General features: G+C 41.0%; 2 protein-coding genes across 4 annotated transcripts in view; one reads left to right on the plus strand and one right to left on the minus strand.

Annotated features, from left to right (window-relative positions):
• Trappc2 (trafficking protein particle complex 2) overlaps nt 1-12,844 on the minus strand; it is a 15,861-nt gene extending 3,017 nt beyond the window's left edge. The window contains exons 1-4 of one of the 3 annotated variants that reach the window (XM_013032180.1): nt 12,748-12,827; nt 8,271-8,511; nt 4,526-4,637; nt 446-590 (exon numbers count right to left, since the gene is read on the minus strand). In XM_013032180.1, the coding sequence (XP_012887634.1) occupies nt 446-590; nt 4,526-4,618 (238 nt within the window). In that variant the 5' untranslated portion in view covers nt 4,619-4,637; nt 8,271-8,511; nt 12,748-12,827. Of the gene's footprint in view, nt 1-445; nt 591-4,525; nt 4,638-8,270; nt 8,636-12,747 lie in introns of those variants that run through there. The other 2 variants (XM_013032181.1, XM_013032179.1) reach the window with 2 other exon arrangements.
• Nucleotides 12,845-13,233: 389 nt separating this feature from the next.
• Nucleotides 13,234-17,877, plus strand: part of Ofd1 (oral-facial-digital syndrome 1) — a 30,454-nt gene continuing 25,810 nt past the window's right edge. Inside the window, exons 1-3 of the mRNA XM_013032104.1 lie at nt 13,234-13,289; nt 13,453-13,551; nt 16,098-16,298. Coding sequence (XP_012887558.1) covers nt 13,281-13,289; nt 13,453-13,551; nt 16,098-16,298 — 309 coding nt within the window. The 5' untranslated portion in view covers nt 13,234-13,280. The remainder of the gene's footprint in view (nt 13,290-13,452; nt 13,552-16,097; nt 16,299-17,877) is intronic.

The raw sequence follows: 17,877 nt of genomic DNA on the forward strand, positions 1-17,877 counted from the left end.
AAAAAAAAAAAAAAAGAAAACTCACCCTTAGTATCATTCAGATAAACGTTCATTTTATATGAGACTTAGTTTGAAAATTGAAATTATATTAAATACAATAAAAATTATTTTTTCTCTAATAGAAGTAACCCCCAAGAGGAAGTTCTCATTTTGATCTGAGTCTTTAAAGTCTCCAAGTTCAGAATCTAGCTTCTATGTCTCCACTCCCCCATTCCTCCTCCTCTTTCCCCCTCCTCTTCCTTCTTCTGGCCTCTATGTCCCTTCCTCTTCTGCCTCCTCTTCCTCTTCCCCCCCCCTCCTCCTTTTTTTTGTCCTTTTTGGTGCTGAGGATCAAACCCAGGATGTTGCACTTTGCCACTGAGCTACATCCCAGCCCTGTTCCATGCTCTTATAGTTTGTAAACCCAACCTTTAATTAAATATATTTCCTAGTAAAGGAAGGATATGTCCTGCAGTGACGAATGCTGACACAAACCACTCATTGAATTTGTCCACGGTTTTCAAATACATGTTGTTTGAAAGCCACATGTTTTCATCCACAAGGTCAAGAGCCGCGTGAGCTATGAACTGGTTCAGATGGCGATGATCATCCTGAATGACAGAGGACAGCAAGAGACATTTCCAGATCACCTCAGGATTACAACACATTCTATAAACTTTATATATGATTTCCTAGTGAGATAAAACACTTTATCAGGAGACACAAAAGCTTTATGGTTTTCATAGTTTAAATTGATATCTAAAACTATAAAGAACAGAAAGTGAATTAATATGTTCAAAAAACTAGAGTTTGAGGCTCTGAATTCAATTCCAAGTACTAGGTTAAAAAAACTACACTGAAAATTAGGTTTTTGTGTGTTCCAAGGAAGTTTACTAGCCAGTTATACATGTGGAAAAAAATACTATACTTAGGGGGGAAAGGTAGATCCAGACTTTATGAGTCTCATAGTTTATTGAGGAGCTTCCTGGGCAGCAGCAGCAGAAAGGTAGGCTGGAACCCACCTCACAAAGAGGCCTCCTTCAGGTGCACAGGACTTATATGACATAAAGATGTGGGAATCATGGGAGGCCACCAGACTCAACTCAGCTTCAGCTACGGGCAGTCATTTGGGATAACCAGTGGTTCAAAGCCAGCCTGGGCAGAAAAACCATAGACTCTTATTTCTAATTAGAAGGCAAAAAGCCAGAACTGGAGTTGTGGCTCAGATGGTAGAGCAGCAACTATGATTGAAAAAGCTGAGCCAGAGTGTGAGGTCCTGAGTTCAAGCCCCAGTAATAACATCCAAAAAAAAAAAGGAAAAAAGAAAGGAAATTTCAAAGAATACCTATTAGGACTGAATAACGTCCTCCTCAAAATTCATACGCTGAAATCCTAAATCCCAGCACCTCTGAAGGCAGCCTTAGTGGGAAAAAAAGGGTCACTGCACATAAGGTTAAGATGACGTCATACTGGCATAGGGTAGGGCTCTATTCCAATAACTGGTATCCCTATAAAAATGGGAGATTTAAGTCAGGTATAGTGATTCATGCCAGTAACCTTAGATACTCTGGAAGTGGAAGGCGGGAGGATTTCAGTTTGAGGACTGAGCAAAAATACTTCATGAAACTCCATGTCAAGCAGTGAAAAGGTGTCATCCTAGCTATGCAAGAAGCTTAAATACAAAGTAAACCAGATCCAGAGAAACATAGGTTGCATGGTTTCCCTCATTTGTGATAGCTAGAGGGTGCCTATAAATCTACAAGTAGGGCTGGGAAGGTGGCTCAGTGGTAGAGTGCTTGCTTTGCATGCATGAGTCCCTGGGTTCGATTCCTCAGCACCACATAAGCAGAAAAAAAAGCTGGAAGTGGTGCTGTGGCTCAAGTGGTAGAGCACTAGCCTTGAGCTGAAGAGCTGAGGGACAGCACCCAGGCCCAGAGTTCAGGGCCACGACCGGACCCCCCCCAAAAAAAATCTACAAGTAAACACACTGGATGGTTAAAGAGAAAATACACTAGGGCATGACAAATTACACAGGACTCTAGGTATTCACAAACAAAGGAGGATATTCTTAGGAGAGGAACACAAAGGCACAATACCTATGTACATCTGAAAATATAAATTAATAATTATCAAAATGAACTCCAGGAAATAAAAACAAGAGTTTTTTTCTTTGTTGCTGCTTGTGTTTTCTTTTCCTTTTGTTTGTTCATTTATCTATCTTTGGGAGGGTGGGGGGGACATAGAAATAGAGGGACAAAGGGTGAACAAATGCATTAATGGTACTCAGTAGACACGATGTTGAAAATGAACTATACAACTTGTGGGTGGGGGCAGGAGGGAAAAACTGGGAGAGAATGAGGGAGGTGACAGTCATCAAAAAGAAATATATTCTTTATCTGATTTATATAACCGTAACCCTTCTGGTATATCACCTTTATAATAACAGTAAGACATGGATTAAAAATAGGCTTAAGTAAGGCAATGGCAGTCCAGTCAGTACAAAAAGTGAGACCCTATACAAAAAATACTGAAATCAAAAAGAGCTGAAGATATTGTTCAAATGGCAGACTGCCTGACTAGTAAGTATGAGGCTAGGGGAAGGGGGGGGAGTGGGCAGGGATTTTGGTGCCACAATCCCAGATACTACCTTCAGTTGAAGCCTAGCCTGCCTACACTGATTTCAAACATCTGCCCCCTAAAGACAATACATTCTGTTGTTCCACACTAGTCAGGTTTAGTACTTTGTTACAATAGCCATAGGAAACTGATACATTGTTCTTGCTGAGGAGATTGGTCCCATGACTGGGCTAGGGGAAAGCTGCCAGTTGCTCTGGACTCCCTTACACAGCTAAAGTATGTTTACTTCATTTATGTTACCATGACAAAGCTAACTAAATCCTTAAAGAAATGGATGTACTTTGTTTCCAGCTCACAGCAGTGTTTTCTATGACTTTACAGGAGTGATCACCTTTAAGAGACTGTAGAAATGCTTTAAGAAGGTGAGTGGTAGGTAGCAAGAAAAAGAACTCAGACCAAGTGATCACTTTTCTATGTGCTGTTTTTGCTACAATTCCTCTGGGGTGCACAGAAACTGACTTAATAGCAATGCCCTCAAAGCAACTGTTGCTACAGAGATACTTCAAAACAAAGTTGTTATTTTGTTTTGTGTTTTTTTTTTTCTTTTGATTACCATCCTGGAGTTTGAACTCAGAGCCTGGGAGCTGTCCTTGAGCTTTTGGCTCAACACTGGTGCTCTACACTTGAGCAACAGATCCATTTTCTTGCTTTCTGGTAGTTATTTGGAGATAAGAGTCTCATGGATTTCCTGCTGGGCAGGCTTTGAACCACAATCCTTAGATCTCAGCCTCATGAGTAATTAGGATTACAGGCGTGAGCCACTGATGTCGAGCAAAACCAAAGGTTTTAGTAGAGTGCTTTCATAAGCATGTATCTCCAGTTAACCAATAAAATGCAAGACTGGAAGCATGGTTCAAGTGGTACAGCATGAACAAACCATTAAGCGAAAGCACAAGGGCCTGAGTTAGGCCTTAGTACCAGGGAACACACACATACATACACACACACACACACACACACACACACACACACTCTTTCTCTCTCTCTCTCTACTGTATTTATGTGGCAAGACTGAAATGGTTGTAAAACGTCTTTCACTTTAAATTGTATATTTAGGTTGATTTAAATAAACAACTCCTTATGTTAAAGGATATTAAAGCCTACTTGTGGAAGTTGGAGGAAACAGACCATACTTGCCAGCAAATTATTAGAAACATAGCACAAAAAGAGGGAAAGGACTGGGTTGTTCTCAAGAATTGTTGACAGTTTGCTCTCAATGGTATGGACCAAGCCATTTCTCTGGAACCATGCTAGATGATAAGAAAATTGGGAGGGAGGGGAAAGAGGAGGGGTCATCACCTCTGGTAGTTCTTTCAAGGTTTTCTATACTTTGCAGCCCAGGCTGGCTTTGAACAATGATCCTCAGGTCTCTGCCTCCTGGGTAGCTAGGATTACAGCAGCACGGCAGAAACCACTGAAAAAAGGTGCTACTGGCCCAGGGCCAGCACAATGAGGAGTAGGGGTTGGTCTCTTTTAATCCTTTCATATACAAAATGATCTATGTCTATCTTGGTGAAAAATCTGATTTAATGAAACAAATAGACTTAGAGGTATTTCAAGGTAGTAATGATGGCTCTTCTAGGCCCATTATAGATGGACTGTTTCTCCACACACTTAAGAAGCAGTATTTCATGGTGTGTGACACAATCAACTGAGTATCATGGGAAAGAGACACTTGACAACCATGCCAGTTAGTCTCTGCTACACTGTGCTGAATTAAGGTTGAATAATCGACTCCAAAGACATTCCCTGGCTAGCTTCTCTCAGTCTACGGGAATCGACAGAGCATTTAACTGGAGTGGGCTTCAACTGTCTCATCAGTCTAGAACCTTTCCAGTTGTAAAATCTTTTCTACTGTATCATTACAACAGCATAAAAATTCTTATGGCATCTAAGGTTTCATACGCACTTTGGATTCTGCTTTCCCAGCTGGCAAGAATTCCATTTCAAAAACTGGATTGTCATGATGGCCAACAATTACAAAGTAGAAGCTTCCAGACATTCTCTTCAATATGTGGTTCCTAATTAAATGAAAAATAACACACATTTTTTAGCACTCAATATTGAGATCCAAAAATTATTGATAGCAAATTTAGAATTTTTTTTTCTTAAAGTTGGCACCATTGAAGAAGATACCAAATCGGTATCTTCTTGCTATCTTCATGAGCTTGGCAGGCTTTCCAGTATACTCTTATAGATATGACTTTTGGACTATACAAAGTAAGTATAATAAATACTCTGTTGTCAGAGGGAAATTGGAATACCTCCAGCATGAAATCATAAAGACAATATGATCTCATGATCGCCAAGTTTGGAATATTCAGCTCAACATTAAACCCCATGTGTTTAATAGAGTAAGTTAAACTTAATTTGGACTGTACTTGGCCTTGAGTTCAAGCTCCACGACCTGCACACACATAAAAAGAAATAATCCAAATAGAACAACAACTGAAGGGCCATGGAACTGATAGGTTGACTAAAGAAAGTAGGAAAAAAGCAGTGACTCCATGGCTTTCAACATGTATTGTCCAAAACTGAATTGGCAGATGGGTGGACAGATGGATGAGGGTTCAGTAGGGGGATGGACAGATTTACATTTTTATTTTTAGCAAAGGAGCCTTCAAATCTTACTAGTAATGTGACCACCAGCAGTCCTTAATCTCTCATGTCCACTTCTCCTTCTGCACAATAGAGACAGCACTGTAGCTACTTTAGGATGTATTAGGAAGATTATTATACAATCTAATGCACGTATGTGGCTCACAGTAAGTGCTAATCTAGACTAAAACGAAAGAATAAATGCATGTTAGGATGTGACTGTTAACTAGGCAAGGTAGAGTAGAAATGTCGTTAATTGGAAATGACCAGTGATCCTAGAAATCAGAGGCAATTGCAGTCCAGAACTGAAGAAACCTCACTGGGCTTCCTGCTGACTCACACAGAAAATGCAATAAAATTTGAAGAAACCTGAAATAGGTTTCTGAATGAATGAAACATTTTATAAAAGAAATCAGGCACAGCAGGCACTTGTATCTTGAAGTAGAAGAGGTTGTGACTGTGGAAGAAAAGGTAGATGGGAGGGGAGACTGTTTTGATATGATGAAAGAGCATTTAATATGTTATTTGGGGAAGAAGCCCATACACTGTACTTGCAGCCTCTTACTACTACGACTCCTCTCACTCTTTAGTGGCAGAGCTGAGTAGTTAAAATAGAAACCATTTGGCCTACAAAGCCAAAAAATATTACTATTTTGTTCTTTATGAAAAAATTTGCCTGAGTTGGGTGCTGGTGTTTCATGCCTGGACTCCTAGCTACTCAGAAGGCTGAGATCTTAGGATCATGCTTCAAAGCCAGCCTGGGAAGGAAAGTCTGTGAGACTTACCTCCAATAACCACCAGGAAATCAGAAGTAGAGCTGTAGCTCAGAGTGGTAGAGTGCTAGCCTTGTGCAAAAGAGCTTAGGGACAGTGCCCAGGCCCTGAGTTCAAGTCATATGACTGATAAAAGTTTGCCCATTTAAGGGGAAAGATAAATATAAAGTATAAGAAAAGAAGTCAGACACCAGTGGTTCACATCTATAATCCTTGCTACTGAGGAGGCTGAGATCTGAGGATTGAGGTTCAGAGATAGCCCCAGCAGATCAATCTGTAAGACAAGTCAGTAAACTTTCAAAAAGCCAGCAATGGGATGCATGACTCAAGAGGTAGACCCCTAGCTATTAGCAAAAAAGCCAAAAGAGTGAGAGGCCTGGAGATCAAACCCAAGTATAGGCAGAAAAAAGAAAATAAAGACCAAGAGAACAGAAAGGAAAGGAAAGGAAGGGGTGGAGAGGCAGATGGAGTGAAGGAGGAAGAAGGGAAGATCCAAATAGTGAAATTGAATCACAAAGGCAACCAAGAATGACAAAAAAGCTATGCAAAACTAGGAAAATTGGCAACAATCCTCCAGAGAAAAGTGATGAGAGTAGGAAAGGGAAGTTGAAATTTGAACCAAGCAAACAATGATATCATGAATCATGAATTCTTGCTGGAATAGGTTCAGGGCTGGTGTTTGCCAAGGGAAAGGCTTTCTTCAGCACAAACAAGCAGCAACAGGAAATATATGCATATAAGGAAAATAACCCATGTGCCACCCCCATACTTGTCCATTTATGGAATCCACAAATGAGAGAAAACTGTGAAGATAGAATAAAAGGGAAATGAAAGACAGACACATAGGGGTTCTGTTACAAATCACCCTGCTGGGAAAATGACACAGAGCTTTCTTTATAGACAGTCTGTCCTTGACTAGAGTTGCCAAAAACTTGATTTTGTAAACAGCTGAAGAAGCAGGAAGGGCTACCACTCTCCATTTATTCTGTGAGAACAAACCTGACAGGTGAAATGGAAGAAGTGAAAATCCTAGGAGAAAAGAACTCTACTATCTCTGGAAGGGAATGCCTGTAATCATTTCGTAGTTGTTTGTAGGCTTCCCACACCCTGGGCCTTGGGCAAAGATGATGCATGCCTTTGCTGTCTACCATATGAACTTTCTGCAAGCATGAAAATGTGCCGTACCCACACTGTACAATATGGGGCCACTGAGCACTTGAAATGTGATTACTGTGACTGTAGACTGGTTTTTTACTCTAACTGACTTAAACCTACATGACTACACGTTGCCAGTGGCTACAATACACACAGGACAGCACAGCTCTAAATCAGTGATTCCAAACTAAGTAAATAGTTACTTGAATAATAAATTTAATTAGTAATAAATAATTAAATGACTCCCTGCTGAATAAATAATGCCCCTCTCTTGAGATGTCCACATGCTAATACCTGGAACCTGTACATATGGTAGGATTCCCGGCAGAGGAGAATTAAGGTTGCACATGGAAGTAAAGCTGCTCATCAGCTCATGGTAGAAAGAATACCCTGGGTCACCTCAGTGAGTCAAGTGTGGTCACAGATAACACTAAAACTGGAAGGAAAGAGCTAGGCATGTTGGTTCATGTCTGTAATCCCAGAACTCAGGTGACTGAGAGAAACCCTAAGTTGGAAGCCAACATAGACTATCGAGGGAATCCCTGTCTCAAAGAAAACACAACATGGAAGGAAGAAGCAACAGAGGAAAGTCAGGGAGAAGTGTGGCTTACAGGGAATAGTCACAAAGATGCAAGATCAATGGCTGTGAAAATAAATGAAGGGGACATAGTGAAGGGATGTGAAGGTGGCCTCTTGAAGCTGGAAAAGATAAGTAAACAGATTCTCTCCAGGGCTTCTGAAAGGCACACAGCCCTGATGATAGCTTGATTTTAGTCCAGCAAGACATGTGAGACTTCCTTCTATAGAACTCTATGATAAAAAATTCGGGTTGTAACAAGCCACATGCAGCAATTTGTTATGGCAGAAGTAGCAAACTGACACATATGTCTAAGCTGAAAACACATGGGTAGGAGCATAAAGGAAGGAAAGGCTAAGGCAGTGTCAGCACATGGGGAAGGAGGCACATTCTATGCAGAGATGGCCCAAAGGGAATTCTCCTCCAGGTTATGAGTCTAATGCACTTTGGCCATGATGTGCCAATTAGAAAAGAGCTGCAGCAATATGAGGATGACAGTGTGGAAAAGAACAGGGCTGTGGTATTTCCCAGCACCAGTCCCAATACCTCACCCGTTTAATGTTTGCAGCAGGAACTGCAGAGAGAGCGCTGCAGTGTGAACTGTATGCGCTACTGGCAGGCAGGTATGAGGAGTAGCATTTCAGCATTAAGTTGCTCTACTACTGGAAAGAACCTTCAGAATGCTCCAATGCTCAGAGGATACAGGAGTGGATCTTGAGGACTGATGAGGAAGCCTGTGCTCGGGTGGTTCACAGCATGCCTGTGACAAGCTGCGGGAGTTTGTTAAGGTACCTGTGAAGAAATTACTGCAGTGGCAAGGGAGCCAACTTGGTGGCAGGGTGGCAGGACTGTCACTTGTGAAAACAGCAGCTGTCCCTCACTGTCCCACGGTGTCACTAGGGTGACTTGGACTCCTTTTGAGAGGGAGAAAACGAAAATCAACTTAGTGAGATTGAGGAGCTTTCTGTCTTAAACATGAAGAAATAAACAATGCAGGAAGTAGGCCACCAACTAGTCACAAACACAAACAGGGACCTGCAATCTAGCATGAGAAGAGCAAAGCCTATAGGTGTAATGTGTGTAAGTATGGTAAAGAAAACAAATTCCTTTTTAGGTGATGATCAGGAAAAGGAGGGGAGAAGGTCAACTGCTTCAAGCAGGATGTAGGATCTGGTTCACTTCCGCTTTCTCTGAAGAATGACTTTCAAACAGCAGACCTGGAAGAAATCAGGTTAGGCAGAGTGTACACTTCAAAACAAGTATATTTAAAAGTATCTAGGCATTTCAATGAATTCAAGCCTGCAGGTTCTGGCAAACTATAAAGGTTGGATTAACAAATGTAATTTAGGCACAGAAAAGTGCCATATCCTTAAAGAGATAGGCAGATGTTATTTTTAATTTTCAGAAACAGGAAAATGTAGTAAATGACTGTTTGGGGTCAGATATAACACCAGGAAGTTTTACTATAGATAAACTTATTTAATATAAATTATTTTTTAAAAAATGGAATAGGTCACCCAGCACCAGTGTCTCACGCCTGCAATCCTAGCTACTCAGGAGTCTGAGATTTGAGGAAAGAGATTCAAAGCCAGCCCAGGCAGGAAAGTCCATGAGTCTCTTATCTCCAATGAACCACCAGAAAACCTGAAGTGGCGCTGTGGCTCAAGTGTAGAGTGATAGCCTTGAGCTGAGGGACAGCATCCAGGGCTTAGTGCAAGCCCCATGACCAACAACAACAAAAATGGAATAGGTCATTGTTTATTCATACTTTACTTATGCTGAGAACAAGCCAGACCAAACCTCTTCTATTTTGGAAGGGAAATATAGTAGGTAGTCAGCAAATTACTATCTGTGATTTGGTTATCTACCTAAGAACAAACTGAAGTCCTGTAGCCTGGGAGATGGATACATGGTCTTGCTAGAATGGTACTCTGAGAGCAGTCACACTGTTTATCTGTTTACTGTGGTATTCTCCGAGTCACAACAGTGCCAAGAGCATACTGGGCACTTGTTATTTGCAGAATAAGGATGACCTACAGCTGACGTGAGTGTCAATACTCAAAAACCAATGTGTGTTCTATGTGGTAAATTTATAGCCCAGCATCTCTGGGGAGGCTTTGAAACTGACCTTAACCTAGTCCATCTCAGCTTTGCTTATGTGTTTTTTTTGAGACAGGTTCATGCTAGGCAGCCCAGGCTGGTCTGCAGTTCTTGAATTAAAGGCGTGTGCTACCTACCACACCTAGAATTGAATCAGTAACTTGGATGAAGACAATTTACCACATTCAAAGATAATGCTAATGAAAAAGTTAGGACTGGGTAAAATCTCTATGGCTAGGATAGTGAGGTGGGTTAATAAGACATAACTTAATAGAATGAAACAAAATGAGTCCTGTGCTTGAGTTTGAAAACAATCAACAGAGCCAGGTGCTGGTGGCTCATGCTACTCAGGAGGCAGAGATCTGAGGATCATGGTTTGAAGCCAGCCTGGGCAGGAAAGTATGTGAGATTCTTATTTCCACTTAACTACCTAAAAACTGGAAGTACAGCTGTGACTCAAAGTGGTATAGGACTAGCCTTGAGCAAAAAAGTTCAGGGACAGAGCCCAGGACCTGAGTTCAAGGCCCAGGACTGACCAAAAAAAAATCAACTTCACAACAATAGCAGGAGTAAAGACTAGTTTAAGAGCAATTTATCTAAATAAATGCCCAAATTTTAATTTACTGTAAGTACATTATTGGTGAAGAAGAGCTAAAACAACCTAGCCTATATTAAGAGAAAAACTATGTCCAAGAGAAGTTGGAAAAATGTCCATGTCCTCTTCACTAATAAAATCTTTGGAGAAGGTACTCATTTCTGGGAAATCACATTTTAAAAGGATCAATTCCTCCAAACTGTGTGGTATATCTAGGCTAGAGATGCTCTGGCAACAAGAGACAGCTGAAAAACTGAGTTGTGTTAAACTAAGGGGAAAAAAGACTTCATTAAAAAAGGGGGTTTGACTAGGAATGACAAAGGGTTTCTTCTCTTGGGCAAATTCTAAACACCTGGTAATGACTACCAGCCCTGGTGCTGAGAAAGGTCTAGCAATAAATGGCTGTGATCAATTATTCATACTGTTATGAGTTTGGAGGGAATGGACTATCTACATGAGGGCCAAGTATTTGGTAGCTTGGTACTAGACAGGCTTATCCGGAACTGCTCCATATGCCAAACCTAAGGCTATTCAGTTGAAGTTACCAGGACCAAGTATGGTGGGGTCTGATAGAAAACCACCAGTGGCCAGGCACCAGTGGCTCAAGCCTGTAATCCTAGCTACTCAGGATGCTGAGATCTGAGGATCTTGGTTCAAAACCATCCCAGGGAAGGAAAGTTCATAAGGCTCTTATCTCCAATTAACTACCAGAAAATTGGAAGTGGTGCTGTGTACTCACCTTGAGCTGAATAGCTCAGGGAAAGCACTCAGGCCCCGAGTTCAAGCCTCACAACCGACAAAAATAAACAACTAAAAAGAAATAAAAACAGACTCTATAAAGGAGCTGTCTATGCCTAGACAGCAGTGATTTCAGTTGTTTCATAGACTGGGGCCTGGTGTGGCACAGGGCATGTCTATTGCAATGAGAAACTGTATGAATATTTTTGATAGGTCTGTAATAGCAAAATTTCCTGTTAATATTATGAGCAATGTCCCCTCCCTCAAGTGCTTTGGGGAGAGCATCTTACCTAACTATGCAACTTTAGTACTAAAGGTATGTTTGGGATAGAGTGTGTCTTCAAGTACTGATGTTTTATTAAGGGCATTTACAATGTAATATCTTTTTGAAACTGTTTCATCATTACTCCACTCTTAGCTACAGGATGGTGTACTAGTATTCTGAAAAGACTCTCATGTCATTTCTGGATTTTATTACTCATCTCTGTTAGAACTGACTGGTCTATATATGTATTTTTTTTCTCCCAAAGTCTTTTTGATCACTTCTACTCCAAAATTAATATTCTTTCTTCCAGCTTGGAGTCTTTTCTGATTCTGTGTTTAACTTTTATCCATTTAATGTCTAAGTGCCTCTTCCACAATTATTTCCAACAAACGCCTGAGTTTTTTTAACCTCCTATGAAGTCTATTCCTCTCACTGTCTTTTAAATTTTGAAACTTTTTTCCATAGCAAGAGATCAAAACTTAATGTACTCCAATGCTAAGCACAAAGCTGACCTTGATTCAGTTTTGTTCCTTCAGGACTTAGATACCCTGTATCCAGGACAGAAGTTCCTCACGCGGTTCCTGACTTCTGTATTCTTTTGCTCTGTTTCCCTAAAATGCTTTATTTTTCACTCCCCATCCAAATCGTAAGGCACTTTCCCACAGCTTATGTCCTCCACCATTTGTACCTTCAATCGCCTGTCTCTACCATAGATAGCTATTTCTCAATTCTCTGCCGGCAATGTTTTCAATACAGCTTCTGAGTCATTTCGTTCCTTTTGTAATTAGATGTATGCATCTTGGGCCCTTTGCTTCATCTGTTATCTTTGTCACGGCACACGACGGAGCTATAAAATTTAGGCATGAGGTCCTCAACCGGGTGCGATTTTTGCTTCCCAGAGGACATCAGGCAATGTCTGGATACATTTTTGGGTTTTCCACGTGCACGCGGCGGCGCAGCGCTGCTGGTATTTATTACGTGCAGACCAAGGATGCGCTCAACCTTTCCCTACCATGCACCTGACTGCATTTCAAACACAGGTGTTGGCTCCAAGTGGCAATCGCACCGCGGTAAGGAACACTCAGTTAAACGATCATAGCAAACACCAAGCCTCCGAGAGGGCGGGCGAGGTGTCCAAGTTCAAATGCAAGGGTGGATTGGCGAGGTGAGCCAGTGATTGAGTCAGCCGACTGGGGACCCGCGGGGCTGATCCGGCCGAGGAAGAGTACAGGTGCTCGGCCAACAACCGCGTCACGCCGGGCCTAGGACGTCCCCCAAGCATCCGGAGAGACCGTCCCCTCCCCCTCCCCCATCACGTTCCAGCCCCTACCTGAAGTGGAACGCCGGCCGCAGAACCGCCCAGTACACGCGACAAAGACCCGCGCTCCACTGTTTCAGCCCAGAATGCTGGAGTAGACCGCGCGAGAGCCCGCGCTGTGTTCTCGCGAGACATAGGCGGGGTTTCTGAGTTTCCTGGGGGCGGTTGGGCGCCTGCGCCATCGCCCTCCTCACAATGGAGGGTGGGGCTACTGCGCCCAGGGGAGGGGCTGGATAAGATCAGAGCCCTGGAAACGCGGGGTCCAAAGTGGGAGGCCGATCCCCACTCCTCTTCTCAGTCTCCGCCTTCCTGCTGCATTGGGAAGTCTCTTGGGTGTCGCGGCTCGGCGCAGAGAGGAAGTGTGCGTGTTTACCAAAATTCTAGTTCCGATTCCTAGGCAGAGCATCCAATTCTGGTTTCTCCCAACTCACTGAGCTAAGAAGCAGGACTCGGGGAGGGGCTTCCGTCCCGACCCTGCGCCCCGACCCGAACCTTAAACTCTTGATTACGGTTGGGCGGGCTCAGGAGGAAGCAGATACCGACAGATGGCTCAGGTAGCTACATTGTCACCTAGCAGGGACAGGCAGAAATGAGGATCCTTGTTTGTAGTCGTTAAAGCTAGGCATCTTGGGGTTTCCCGGGAGACGTCAGGCCTGTTTTCAGAAATTCACCTCCCCCTGTGCCGGCCAGGTAACTCGTAACCATTTTCTCTTCCAGTCCAGCATGCCCCACAAGTCTGATGTATTGAGTCAAGATGAACTGCGCAAAAAGCTGTACCAGACGTTTAAGGATCGAGGTTTACTGGACACACTTAAGGTATCAGATTTAGGCATGTCTGTGCCGTAACTTTTACAAGTGTTACCTGTAAAACCTGTAACACGTAGCCCACATTTAAATTCATTCTGTCCTTGGTTTTTTTTTAAGAGTTATATAGAGCATGGAATTACATTTTTATATAAAATTAATTTAAGTCTGTAATAAAAATTATAGAAAATATTTTGTATAAATAATATTGAGCTTGAGACAAAAGAGCATATACAAATATTAGATTTATTGGGATACCATTAAGACAGGAGCAAATAGCATGTAATGAACACATTTGAATCAGATTGCACTTGTTATATAAATCTGTTACAGGTTCCCGATTTGATAAATACTTCTGCAGTGTATTTGGATGACAAAGCACATTGACACTGTATGGGAAGCCCTAAATGTATTACTCACTGTGGAACAATTTAAGGATGAATTAAAAAAAAAGTTTTGGAATCCATGAATATCGCATATTACAGTGCATATGTGTTAGTACATTTTATATTTGCAGTAACAGCAAGGAATAGGATTAGTTTAATGTATTTACAATATGCATTAAAAAGTGTATTTTACGTTTAATATGGGAAATTAAAGTCTAAGTTTTCCCACTCTCTTCCCCACACTTTTAGTGCTTTACTTCATATCTGCTGTCATATATTTTTTCCCCATTATCTATCTTTGGCCTTGTTCACTTTACAGCTGTGGCATGACTAGCTATTCAGTTTCTATTACTCCAACTTGATCAATGACAGGATAGATTTTTTTACTTTTTCTTTATTTTTACTTTATTTACTATTTGTCTTCATTTACTAGTTCTCCAAGGACAGATTATTTTTTTAGGGGGGGCAGATTATTTTTCCCCACAATTTTTACCTTCTCACAATGAGCTAATTTTTATATTCGCATTTTAATAACTGGCACAGAAGATTAAGTAGAACTTAATTTCTAATTAATTTCAAATTAACTTCTGAGATATGTGTTGAGTATTTCCAAAGTATCTTCTCTCACACTCCTTCCTACCATCATAGTAAATGCCCTTCTTTCATGCTTTTTATTTAAGAGACATTGCAAAATTTAATTCTGAATAGCCTTTTCTTCTTGTGTTGGCTACTGAGAAGGTCCAGTTTTGTGATTCCTATAAGCACTAAAATGACATGCATTTTGTGTTCATAAAAATGGGAAATCATCTGGGGCTGGGAAGGTGGCTTAGTGGTAGAGTACTTGCCTTGCATGCATGAGGCCCTGGGTTCTATTCCTCAGCACCACATAAGCAGAAAGAGCTGGCAGTGGCGCTGTGGATCAAGTGGTAGAGCACTAGCCTTGAGCTGAAGAGCTGAGGGACAGTGCCCAGGCCAGAGTTCAGGCCCCACGATCGACAGGAAAAAAAAAAAGGGGAAATTCTCATATGTAATTCATTTTTTTCTACTCTAATTTTCCTTTCATTCAGCTTATGTTTTATCTGTATTTAAGACACCCTAAATCAGTTTATTAATTAAATTGGGTCTTAATGTACCACTTCCTCTGTATGTTATAAATGTAATTAAACTACTCCTAAATTTTCTTGTGTAGGATACTGTACTCTTTTGTTTTGCTTTATTATTTCAGTTAGTTAATTGTTTTAGATAACGCTGAGCTTGTATATTTTATTAATTGTACTTATCCATTTTAAATATAGAATGGACAAAAAGCAATGTTGTTACCTGACTTATATAACTGTAATTCCTCTCATACATCACCTTTATAATAACAATAAAGAAAATAAAAATATATAGAATTTCAGGTGTATAGTAAGTCCCATTCTATCCTGGTAATTATATACCATTCTAGTGTAAAGGATATAAAAAAGGAGCAAAATAAGATCTATGTTTGTTGCTTGCTTGTGTTGCATTAATATACGTATATATTATTTCCTGCTAATCCTCATGAATCTAAACAATTTACTAATATACTCAGCTCAGTTGTGTATGTCAGAACTATATACAAAATAGATTTAAACATCCAGTTGCCTGAGTAGAGGATTTTCTTAAAATCAAATCAACTAATGATGCTTTTGTTGTAACTTTGAGAAAATAATATACTAGATGTCCTCATTTATGATTTGTGAGAAAATTAATAGGCGTCACAGTGGCTTAAATGTAAATACACTCTATGTGAAAGTGCATTCTTAGACTTCTTTGGGCTCACTAATTTCCTGCATGCATTATTTCTTTTAGGAACCCAGTTTTACTGTAATCGGTATGCCCAATATATTGGATTGACTCAATGTTCTTTTCATAGCTTCAAACATTCCACAGAGGTGTGATAAAATAACAAAATTATCTTTAATTCATATCTCAATACCAAGTGTCTGAAATGAGCCCTAGGAAACAGAAATTGAATCTCCAAGGTGCCTTGCTGACCACTAGATTACTTGGTAGTTGGGGAACAATTGTGTGGGGAATGGCTCTTAACTTGTGGACATGGGTCTGGAACAATTTTGGAAATAAACGTGACAAACCTGTGTATATTTCCAGTGAAACAGTCCTGATTATTTTTTGTTCCTGTCTTTGTAGACACAACTCAGAAACCAGCTAATTCAGGAATTGGTACATCCTGTGTTGAGTGGAGAACTGAAGCCTCAATCCATATCAGTGGAAGGCAGCGCCCTCTTAGTAGGTGCTTCCAACGCTATAATAGCAGATCACTTACAGAGATGTGGCTATGAATATTCACTTTCTGTTTTCTTTCCGGAAAGCGGTTTGTCAAAAGAAAAGGTAAAGTCTTTCCATGTTTGAACTTGTACTATCAGTTTCTTCCTCTGATAATTATCACATTCTGTACACTTGAGCTAAGTTTTTTTGTAGGTAGGTTCATTTTTGTTGCTTTGAAATTGCATCTTACCTTCATATATTTGTTACATGAAAAATTGAATGTCATTAATGTTTCAGCTCTTCGTTTCCTCTTTCCTAAAGCAGTGATGTTACAATCACTGAATGCTTTGGAGTTACTGGTCTAACATGTAGTATAGTTGAACTAGATTCCAAACTGCCGTTTCTGTTGAGTGTCCCCTGTGAACTTGGCTCTGTGCCAGGCACCAGTGTAAGTGTGGTATGTGTTACAAAGGATGACTCAGACTCGAGAGATGGAGTGATTTAAGCAGTCATGTAAATTCTAAGTTGCAACACAGTAAATATAGATTCCTAAAGTATATTCTTTTCACTATGCTACAGTCTCTTCAGGTATTTCTCTTCTTTGTAAAAGAGAAATGAGTAATGCATGAGTTTTAAAAATGTAAAATTAGGGCTGGGAAGGTGGCTCAGTGGTAGAGCGCTTGCCTTGCATGCCTGAGGCCCTGGGTTCGATTCCTCAGCACCACATAAGAAAAAAGCCGGAAGTGGTTCTGTGGCTCAAGTGGTAGAGCACTAGCCTTGATCTGAAGAGCTGAGGGACAGTGCCCAGGCCCAGAGTTCAGGCCCCACAACTGGACCAAAAAATAAAAAAATTAAGAAATGAAAATGTAAAATTATCAAATATTAAAACCCCTATCTTGTATTTTTCACATTTTTTGGTGTCAGAACTGGGGCTTCAACTCAGGGCCTGGGTGTTGTCATGTAGCTTTTTCACTCAAGACTGGTTTTCTACCACTTGAGCCACAGTTCCATTTCTAGCCTCTGGGTGGTTAATTGGGGATTAGAGTTTCAGAGGTTTTTCTGCTGGGACTGGCTTTGAACTGCAATCCTCAGATCTCATCCTCCTGAGTAATTGGGATTACAGGCCTGCGCCGCCAGTGCCCAGCTATTTTTCACTTTTCTAATGATTTAAATGCTATTTGCATCACCATTGAATGTATTAGTCACACTTTTAATAGCACTGGTTTCTTAGTTTTTCTTTTTTTTTAATGTGTGGTACTGGGGTTTGAAGTCAGGCCTCAACATTTTCTAGGCAGGAACTCTGAGACATTCCCCAGCCCTATTTTAAAGGCAAATTTTTTTGGGGGGGGGTCCAGTCGTGGGGCTTGATCTCTGGGCCTGGGCGCTGTCCCTGAGCTCTTCAGCTCAAGGCTAGCGCTCTACCACTTGAGCCACAGAACCACTTCCGGCTTTTTTCTTTTTGCTTATGTGGTGCTGAGGAATGGAACCCAGGGCCTCAGGCATGCAAGGCAAGCGCTCTACCAGTGAGCTACCTTCCCAGCCCCCTAAAGGCAAAATTTTTGTAGCAATTTTTTTTCCTCCAGTATGTGTGTCTGTTTGAAGAATTAATTTTTAGAAGCCATTTCAGGCTTGCAGCAGAACTGAGTGGAAAATACAGTTATCATATCCTTTCCCCCTTTATGAAGCCTGGTACATTTGCTAC

The sequence above is a fragment of the Dipodomys ordii genome, unplaced genomic scaffold (assembly GCF_000151885.1).
Source record: "Dipodomys ordii isolate 6190 unplaced genomic scaffold, Dord_2.0 Scaffold150, whole genome shotgun sequence".
Lineage (NCBI taxonomy): Eukaryota > Metazoa > Chordata > Mammalia > Rodentia > Heteromyidae > Dipodomys > Dipodomys ordii.